Source organism: Chiloscyllium punctatum, chromosome 36 (assembly GCF_047496795.1).
Source record: "Chiloscyllium punctatum isolate Juve2018m chromosome 36, sChiPun1.3, whole genome shotgun sequence".
NCBI lineage: Eukaryota > Metazoa > Chordata > Chondrichthyes > Orectolobiformes > Hemiscylliidae > Chiloscyllium > Chiloscyllium punctatum.
In genome coordinates, this window is record NC_092774.1 from 49,970,900 (window position 1) to 49,981,617 (window position 10,718).

At 52.2% G+C, this 10,718-nt stretch overlaps 1 protein-coding gene across 1 annotated transcript; it reads left to right on the top strand.

The window, feature by feature from the left end:
- Window positions 1-2,073: 2,073 nt before the first annotated feature.
- Window positions 2,074-9,037, top strand: LOC140460483 (uncharacterized). The gene is made up of 2 exons (XM_072555032.1): window positions 2,074-3,559; window positions 8,794-9,037. Exon 1 carries the CDS (start codon window positions 2,593-2,595, stop codon window positions 3,529-3,531), a length of 939 nt encoding a protein of 312 aa, XP_072411133.1. The 5' UTR covers window positions 2,074-2,592; the 3' UTR covers window positions 3,532-3,559; window positions 8,794-9,037.
- Window positions 9,038-10,718: the final 1,681 nt, after the last annotated feature.

Consider the following 10,718-nt stretch of genomic DNA (forward strand, 5'->3'; position numbering starts at 1 on the left):
TTGGAGGACCAACAGCCCCCTGCTCACTTATTGGTTGGAGGATCAACAGCCCCCTGCTCTCCTATTGGTGGGAGGACCAACAGCCCCCTGCTCTCCTATTGGTGGGAGGACCAACAGCCCCCTGCTCTCCTATTGGTGGGAGGACCAACAGCCCCCTGCTCTGCTATTGGTGGGAGGACCAACAGCCCCCTGCTCTGCTATTGGTGGGAGGACCAACAGCCCCCTGCTCTGCTATTGGTGGGAGGACCAACAGCCCCCTGCTCTGCTATTGGTGGGAGGACCAACAGCCCCCTGCTCTGCTATTGGTGGGAGGACCAACAGCCCCCTGCTCTCCTATTGGTGGGAGGACCAACAGCCCCCTGGTCTCCTATTGGTGGGAGGACCAACAGCCCCCCCCCCCCCCCCCCCCCCCGGTCTCTTCAGCCCAGGAGGGACATTGTGTGCAATGAAGATTTCCAGGGTTTGGGGGGGGAACAGGAGAGGAAACTATTCCATGGGAGCTGGAATTGCCTTTTGTTTTCCGATTTGTCTGCCTCGCTGTCAATTTTTATTTTTATTTCCTGGCGCAGATGATTGAAGAGGACAGAATTCCAGACAGGGATCTGGCCAAGTGACTCCGTTGGTCAGAGGATGAACTTCACTGGCCCCTGAACGTGGATGAAGAAACATACTTCAGGCGGCAAGATACTTCGACCTCGGCGTGATCAGAAAAGCGTTCGAGACGTGCTCGTAGGAAGAACCTCAACCAGTCACACCGGACTGAGAGACGGTGCTCCGACCGTGGGAGGAAGCTTTACCCCAGTCACACCGGACTGAGAGACGGTGCCCCGACCGTGGGAGGAAGCTTTACCCCAGTCACACCGGACCGAGAGACGGTGCCCCGACCGTGGGAGGAAGCTTTACCCCAGTCACACCGGACTGAGAGACGGTGCTCCGACCGTGGGAGGAAGCTTTACCCCAGTCACACCGGACCGAGAGACGGTGCTCCGACCGTGGGAGGAAGCTTTACCCCAGTCACACCGGACCGAGAGACGGTGCTCCGACCGTGGGAGGAAGCTTTACCCCAGTCACACCGGACTGAGAGACGGTGCTCCGACCGTGGGAGGAAGCTTTACCCCAGTCACACCGGACCGAGAGACGGTGCCCCGACCGTGGGAGGAAGCTTTACCCCAGTCACACCGGACTGAGAGACGGTGCTCCGACCGTGGGAGGAAGCTTTACCCCAGTCACACCGGACCGAGAGACGGTGCTCCGACCGTGGGAGGAAGCTTTACCCCAGTCACACCGGACTGAGAGACGGTGCTCCGACCGTGGGAGGAAGCTTTACCCCAGTCACACCGGACTGAGAGACGGTGCTCCGACCGTGGGAGGAAGCTTTACCCCAGTCACACCGGACTGAGAGACGGTGCCCCGACCGTGGGAGGAAGCTTTACCCCAGTCACACCGGACCGAGAGACGGTGCCCCGACCGTGGGAGGAAGCTTTAACCCAGTCACACCGGACTGAAAGACGGTGCCCCGACCGTGGGAGGAAGCTTTACCCCAGTCACACGGACTGAGAGACGGTGCCCCGACCGTGGGAGGAAGCTTTACCCCAGTCACACCGGACTGAGAGACGGTGCTCCGACCGTGGGAGGAAGCTTTACCCCAGTCACACCGGACTGAGAGACGGTGCTCCGACCGTGGGAGGAAGCTTTACCCCAGTCACACCGGACTGAGAGACGGTGCTCCGACCGTGGGAGGAAGCTTTACCCCAGTCACACCGGACTGAGAGACGGTGCTCCGACCGTGGGAGGAAGCTTTACCCCAGTCACACCGGACTGAGAGACGGTGCCCCGACCGTGGGAGGAAGCTTTACCCCAGTCACACCGGACCGAGAGACGGTGCTCCGACCGTGGGAGGAAGCTTTACCCCAGTCACACCGGACCGAGAGACGGTGCCCCGACCGTGGGAGGAAGCTTTACCCCAGTCACACCGGACTGAGAGACGGTGCTCCGACCGTGGGAGGAAGCTTTACCCCAGTCACACGGACCGAGAGACGGTGCTCCGACCGTGGGAGGAAGCTTTAACCCAGTCACACCGGACTGAGAGACGGTGCTCCGACCGTGGGAGGAAGCTTTACCCCAGTCACACCGGACTGAGAGACGGTGCTCCGACCGTGGGAGGAAGCTTTACCCCAGTCACACCGGACTGAGAGACGGTGCTCCGACCGTGGGAGGAAGCTTTACCCCAGTCACACCGGACTGAGAGACGGTGCTCCGACCGTGGGAGGAAGCTTTACCCCAGTCACACCGGACTGAGAGACGGTGCCCCGACCGTGGGAGGAAGCTTTACCCCAGTCACACGGACTGAGAGACGGTGCTCCGACCGTGGGAGGAAGCTTTACCCCAGTCACACGGACTGAGAGACGGTGCTCCGACCGTGGGAGGAAGCTTTACCCCAGTCACACGGACTGAGAGACGGTATTCCAACTGTTGGAGAAAGCTTTAACCAGTTACACAGACGGAAAAAAGAATCATTCACGGCACGGACAAACCACTTGATAAACCGCTTGTTGGCGAGTGTTCAAGCCACCCGCAGAGACGCTCGACGGCATGGAGAAACTGTGGGAATGTGGGCACTGTGTAAAGGAGTTCCGATCCCCGTCCCAGCTGGAAATTCACCGACGCAGTCACACCGGAGAGAGGCCGTTCGTCTGCCCCGAGTGCGGGAAGGGCTTCACGCAGTCGTCCAACCTCCTGAAGCATCGACGAGTCCACACCGGGGAGAGGCCGTTCGCCTGCTCCGAGTGCGGGAAGGCGTTCACCCAGTCCACCAGCTTCGCGGCACACCAGCGGGTTCACACCGGAGAGAGACCCTTCAGCTGCTTGTTCTGCGGAAAGACGTTCAGGAATTCGTCCAACCTGACTGCACACCGGCGCGTTCACAGCGGGGAGAAACCGTTCACTTGCTCGGTGTGTGGGAAGGCATTCACTCAGTTATCGAGCTTGTTGACACACCAGCGGCTTCACACTGAGGAGAAACCGTTCTCCTGCTCGCAGTGCGGGCGAGGCTTCAACCAGTCAACCAACCTGCTGACACACCAGCGAGTCCACACAGGCGAGAGGCCATTCAGCTGCCCCACCTGTGGGCAGAGGTTCATTACTTCTTCCAACCTGCTGACACACCAGCGGGTTCACAGCGGGGAGAGACCGTTCACCTGCTTCGATTGTGGGAAGGGATTCATTCAGTCCTCCACTCTGCTGATACACCAGCGAGTTCACACCGGGGACAGGCCGTTCACCTGCTCGGAGTGCGGGAAGGGATTCACTCAGTTGTCCAGCCTTCTGACGCACCAACGAGTCCATTCCGAGCAGAAACCGTTCACCTGCCCGCAGTGTGGGAAGGGATTTGTTCAGTCATCCAATTTGTTGACCCACCAGAGAGTTCACACCGGGGAGAAACCGTTCAGCTGCTGGCAGTGCGGGAAGGAGTTCAGTACTTCATCGAACCTGCTGATGCACCAGCGGCTTCATGGTGGGGAGAATAACTGACCACTGATTCATGAATGCTCTGACACTGGTGAGTTTGTGAGTGACTGCAGAGTTTGGATGCCATTGTTATTGCTGCTGTTAATCACATAGGATTGACAGTCTGAAAACAGCGCATTGTTGCGGTTTCCCATAACTGTGGAATTTAACATTCTGGATATGTCACAGATGTTCACTTTTTAAATGTGCTATCAGTATTAACTGTGGAAAAGGATATGGAAGATGTAGACTGTAGGGAAATAGATGATGACATCTTGCAAAATGTCCAGATTACAGAGGAGGAAGTGCTGGACGTCTTGAAGTGGTTAAAGGTGGATAAATCCCCAGGACCTCACACAGAGGGTAAATGTAGGGTTATCCATGTTGGTGGCAAGAACAGGAAGGCAGATTACTACCTAAATGGAATCAATTTAGGTAAAGGGGCAGTACAAAGAGATCTGGGTGTTCTTGTACACCAGTCAATGAAGGTAAGCATGCAGGTACAGCAGGTAGTGAAGAAAGCTGATAGCATGCTGGCCTTCATAACAAGAGGGATTGAAATATAGAAGCAAACAGGTTCTTCTGCAGCTGTACAGGGCCCTGGTGAGACCACACCTGGAGTACTGTGTACAGTTCTGGTCTCCACATTTGAGGAAAGACATTCTGGCTATTGAGGGAGTGCAGCATAGGTTCACGAGGTCAATTCCTGGAATGGCGGGATTACCTTACACTGAGAGACTGAAGCGACTGGGCTTGTATACCCTTGAGTTTAGAAGACTGAGAGGGGATCTGATTGAGACGTATAAGATTATAAAAGGATTGGACACTCTGGAGGCAGGAAACCTGTTTCCGCTGATGGGGGAGTCCCGAACCAGAGGACACAGCTTAAAAATACGGGGTAGACCATTTAGGACAGAGATGAGGAGAAACTTCTTCACCCAGAGAGTGGTGGCTGTGTGGAATGCTCTGCCCCAGAGGGCAGTGGAGGCCCAGTCTCTGGATTCATTTAAGAAAGAGTTGGATAGAGCTCTCAAGGATAGTGGAATCAAGGGTTATGGAGATAAGGCTGGAACAGGATACTGATTAAGGATGATCAGCCATGATCATAATGAGTGGTGGTGCAGGCTCAAAGGGCACCTATTGTCTTTTGTGTACCCGAGAACTCTGTGGGAAGCTAGAGAAGTGATTGCTGGGTCTCTTGCTGAAATTTTTGTATCATCGATAGTCACAGGTGAGGTGCCAGAAGACTGGAGGTTGGCAAACGTGGTGCCATTGTTTAAGAAAGGTGGTAAGGACAAGCCAGGGAACTATAGACCAGTGAGCCTGACCTCCGTGGTGGGCAAGTTGTTGGAGGGAATCCTGAGGGACAGGATGTACATGTAGTTGGAAAGACAAGGACTGATTAGGGATAGTCAACATGGCTTTGTGCGTGGGAAATCATGTCTCACAAACTTGATAGAGTTTTTTGAAGAAGTAACAAAGAGGATTGATGAGGGCAGAGCAGTAGATGTGATCTATATGGACTTCAGTAAGGTGTTCGACAAGGTTCCCCATGGGAGACTGATTAGCAAGGTTAGATCTCATGGAATACAGGGAGAACTAGCCATTTGGATACAGAACTGGCTCAAAAGTAGAAGACAGAGGGTGGTGGTGGAGGGTTGTTTTTCAGACTGGAGGCCTGTGCCCAATGGAGCGCCACAAGGATCAGTGCTGGGCCCTCTACTTTTTGTCATTTACATACATGATTTGGATGTGAGCATAAGAGGTACAGTTAATAAGTTTGCAGATGACACCAAAATTGGAGGTGTAGTGGACAGCGAAGAGGGTTACCTCAGATTACAACAGGATCTGGACCAAATGGGCCAATGGGCTGAGAAGTGGCAGATGGAGTTTAATTCAGATAAATGCGAGGTTCTGCAATTTGGGAAAGCAAATCTTAGCAGGACTTATACACTTAATGGTAAGGTCCTAGGGAGTGTTAGGCCATTGGTTAGGCCATTGTTAGAATATTGCCTGCAATTCTGGTCTCCTTCCTATCGGAAAGATGTTGTGAAACTTGAAAGGGTTCAGAAAAGATTTACAAGGATATTGCCAGGGTTGGAGGATTTGAGCTACAGGGAGAGGCTGAACAGGCTGGGGCTGTTTTCCCTGGCGCATCGGAGGCTGAGGGGTGATCTTATAGAGGTTTACAAAATCATGAGGGGCATGGATAGGGTGAATAGACAGAGTCTTTTCCCTGGGGTCGGGGAGTCCAGAGCTAGAGGGCATAGGTTTAAGGCATATCTCCAATTAGAAAGTGCTTCACAGCGGCATCTCCATTGTGAGATTAGATTCATCGAGATGTACAGCACGGAAACAGACCCTTTGGTCCAACCCGTCCATGCCGACCAGATATCCCAACCCGATCTAGTCTCACCTGCCAGCACCCGGCCCATATCCCTCCAAACCCTTCCTATTCATATTCCCATCCAAATGCCTTTTAAATGTTGCAATTGTACCAGCCTCCACCACTTTCTCTGGCAGCTCATTCCATACACATACCACCCTCTGTGTGAATAAGCTGCCCCTTAGGTCTCTTTTATATCTTTCCCCTCTCACCCTAAACCTATGCCCTCTAGTTCTGGACTCCCCCACCCCAGGGAAAAGATTTTGTCTGTTTACCTTATCCATGCCCCTCATAATTTTGTAAACTTCTATAAGGTCACCCTCAGCCCCCGACGCTCCAGGGAAAACAGCCCCAGCCTGTTCAGCCTCTCCCTGTAGCTCAACTCCTCCAACCCTGGCAACATCCTTCTAAATCTTTTCTCAATTTCAAGTTTCACATCTTTCCGATAGGAAGGAGACCAGAATTGCATGCAATATTCCAACATGACCTCCTAACCCCTGTACTCAGTACTCTGACCAATAAAGGAAAGCATACCAAACGCCTTCTTCACTATTCTATCTGCCTGTGATTCCACTTTCAAGGAGATATGAACCTGCACTCCAAGGTCTCTTTGCTCAGCAACACTCCCCAGGACCTTACCATTAAATGTATAAGTCCTGCTGAGATTTGCTTTCCCAAAATACAGCACCTAGTGTTTATCTGAATTAAACTCCATCTGCCACTTCTCAACCCATTGGAGGACGGGAAAAATTTCTAGTTGTAAGAGCTGCTCCTTTTTTTTGAGGTATTTTAGGAGCTGGAGGTGATTTCCTCGAATTCCAGGAGCAGCAATCACACATTTATATGCTGTAGCATTGTTTTGGAACTTTGGGAAAAAAAGAAGTCAAAACAACAGCAGTTTTAAAAGGGAGAAGAGCAGACAATGGAAGCACATGGTGAGGACATTGCAGGAGAGAGAGAGAGAGAACCTGCACGGTTACCGCCTTTGCTGTTTTTGAATTCATGTGTTGCTGGACATCGGAGTGCATCTGGGAAAATTAACAAAATTCACAACTAATCTGGGAGGAACCGGTTTGGTCAAGTTTCACAACACAGGATCAGATCAGTTAATTGTTGTTTTAAGTTTGTCCAAGAGAAAGGGTGTATTAGTGAGTGCAGTGGGTTCTTTCTTGGTTATATGTTTTTGGAGATAAGTCTCTTGATTAAACTTTATATAAGCCACAGCTATTAATTTAACCTGGGGCAGTGTTTGTAGAGGAATAAGATGGTGTTATTTTCTGGGTCTCTAGATTGTGAAGGAGCAAAAATGGCCTTTTGTACAGTGATATGTACTTCTTGTCAGTTGTGGGAGTTTAAAGAGAGTTTAAGGTTACCGTGGATTGTATCTGCCATAAATGCTGTTGGATGCGAAACTTATCAGATTAAACTGACAAAGTACTGAAAATATTGAACTGTTTCACAGGCAGATCAATAGAAGCTTCATATACCGATATGGATATTTGGAAGTTCAGTCAGTACAAGACAGCAGCAATGGTTGTCGAAGGCAGCACCCACAACGCAGACAGAGTTGGAAACTGAGGCAGTGGAGGTGACCCCTGTAATTGAGGCAAAAAGCAAAGCTGACCCTAATGCTCACCAGCTCGAACATTGCACTACTAGCAAATAGTCAAGACATTACAGAAAAGGCAGGGATATAATGTGGAGCTAAACACTGATCAGAGCCGAGAGAGGGTGGTGCTGGAAAAGCACAGCTGGTCAGGCAGCATCTGAGGAGCAGGAGAGCCAACATCTCGGGCAGAAGCCCTTCATCGTTCTCCTGCTCCTCGGATGCTGCCTGACCTGCTGTGCTTTTCCAGCGCTCCACTCTGATCTCCTCCAGCATCTGCAACGCTCACGTTCTCCTGATCAGCCAAGTGAAGAAATCCAAACTGGCTGTGACAGTGGTGTCTAAAACGTTCTGATTGTTGGGATGAAAGAAGGCATTGACCTAAATTACCCCTCGGAAATTGGGAGATGGTGAAGGAATCACCAAGAATTGTCCGGCTGACTGGAACGTGTACCCCTCTGGGACGGCGACCTCCCAATCTCCTGAGAAAAGGGCAATGGCCTCAAAACCAATCAATTGTGTCACTGTCTCCACAGAATGCTGCTCAGTCTCTCGAACAGTTTTTTGCTTTTGTCCCAAATCTCTGTCAGATGCTCTTACTCCGTTCCCTTCTCCTGCTCTTCGGATGCTGCCTGACCTGCTGTGCTTTTCCAGCACCACTCTAACCTAGACTCTGGTTTCCAGCATCCGCAGTTTTTACCTGACTCCTTTACCTTTCCGAACTGAATCGGACCAGGAATCTGCATCACTTGAGCTTGGAAAGCTTTTCGGTAACGAAAGAATGGAGACAAGGTTGGATGGAAGTCCAGCTGAACCCAGGCTGGACCAGAGAGCGAAATCCTGGGCTCTTACTTTTGATCCCACACTCGGTTAACCCTTTCCCATCCTCTTGCGTGTCCACCTCTCCCTCTTTTCAAGATTGACTCATCGTTTCTCCTTCATAGATATTGCAATCTGACCCTACATTTCTTTCAGTTGGCAGTGTTGATTCATGCTTTGTTCTGATCGCTCTCACGTGGCCGAGTTGTTTTTTTCTGACCAGGAGTAATTCTGCTAAAAGAAATTCACGGGACTGAAAATTTGTAGACTATAAACCGAAACCAGTGAAAATTGCGAGTTTTTAATTTGAAACCAAGGGGTGCTTCCGATATTGTAGGATAAAGTAGTGACACCAGTATAAATTTTCAAGGCTGAAAACAAACTGAATCATGGGGATCTGAAGGAAACTGCTTTGTGCAGCTTTGACAGCACAAAATGAATCCGTAACCATCAACATTTCTGAATTTATTTTCAGTGTTTCGAACTGTTAAATCAGCAAGTCAGCTGTCTGCTGGGACAATATCATCTGTGCAGAGACTTGTTGACCCTTGCACAGAACAGACTAGGCTTGAGGAAGGGCCGGGCGTTTGTCCTTTCCACGGATGTTGCCTGATCCGGTAAGTTCTCCCTGCGTTTGTCTGTTGCAGGACCAAGAGGAATTACTGTTCAAAAGGTCGGGTGTTTCCCTTCGAATAAATACTGGCAAAGAGTCAAAAATAGCCCTGCCAAAGATTACGCTCATTTACATCACCATTACGAACAACTTAGCATGGGGAAGGTCAGAAAAATCTGTACAGTTGGACTCCAATACAGTTTCAGTTTATGGTATTCGTTTCTGTTGCGGGGACAGCGGGCTGCGTGAACCCTCCCGGTTTGGGGACGGGGGGGCCGGGCGAACCCTCCCGGTGTGGGGACGGGGGGGCCGGGCGAACCCTCCCGGTGTGGGGACGGGGGGGCCGGGCGAACCCTCCCGGTGTGGGGACGGGGGGGCCGGGCGAACCCTCCCGGTTTGGGGCCGGGGGGCCGGGCGAACCCTCCCGGTGTGGGGACGGGGGGCCGGGCGAACCCTCCCGGTGTGGGGACGGGGGGGCCGGGCGAACCCTCCCGGTTTGGGGCCGGGGGGGCCGGGCGAACCCTCCCGGTTTGGGGCCGGGGGGCCGGGCGAACCCTCCCGGTGTGGGGACGGGGGGGCCGGGCGAACCCTCCCGGTGTGGGGACGGGGGGGCCGGGCGAACCCTCCCGGTGTGGGGACGGGGGGGCCGGGCGGCCGGGCGAACCCTCCCGGTGTGGGGACGGGGGGGCCGGGCGAACCCTCCCGGTGTGGGGACGGGGGGCCGGGCGAACCCTCCCGGTTTGGGGCCGGGCGAACCCTCCCGGTGTGGGGCCGGCGGGCCGGGCGAACCCCCCCGGTGTGGGGACGGGGGGCCGGGCGAACCCTCTCGGTGCGGGGACAGTGAGAATGTCTTGGTGGAAAGCTTGCACATGGTGCTATTCTCAGCCCTGGCTGCCTGTGTTTTCTCAGTGCTGGCTGTGGTTGGTTTATGTTCAGGTATCTCTGAAGGAGGCTTGGTCTAGGTGGTGAGCATCTGCAGTACATCTTGGGGATGATATACAATGCAGAAAGGATAGCTTTTCCAATTGATTTTAACCGAGGAGGTCAATTCTTCGTGGGTCTGCATTTGATTCTTGAATGAATATGGCACCAAGATCCTCAAAATTAAGCACAAATATTCCAGATTTCCAGACATTTTTTGGCACAGCATCCCCATCACTGCAATGGTGACAATTCAATTGAGCCACATCAAATCCAGTCAATGACAAAGCCCCCTTGCTGTTAGCAACTGAGAGCTTGTCGAGTCTCAGAGGGATAAGAATGTCCTCTGTTCAGTCAATTTACCATTCCTGCTTCTGAAATTCCCCTGGAATTATTCCCCCTGACTGCCTCCATCCCTCCTTCGTACCTCATCGATCAGTCCAGGAGAAATTCTGAATTTGCGAGACGTGTTGAATGGGCTGAATAAACCAGTGACCCCTATGTGTGTGTGTGTATATATGTACATTTGCAACAGCTTCGAATCCTTGCACTGTTCACTTGTCCGATTGCAGTATGTGGAATTTTGTCGTTAACTTACATTGAGAAAACTTTATCCCACAAAAAAATATCCCACAGTGCCTCAGAAGAATTTCTCAAGCTGGCCCGGAGAGGCAGATTTTAATAACTGTGTGGAGGTGCCGGTGTCAGACTGGGCAGGACAACTCACACTCCACCTGGTTACAGTCCGACAGGTTGATTTGGAAGCATAAGTTTTTGGAGCGTTGCTCCTTCAGCGGGTGGTTGTGTGTCCATCAGGTTCAACCACCTGCTGAAGGAGCAGCGTTCCGAAAGCTACTGCTTCCAAA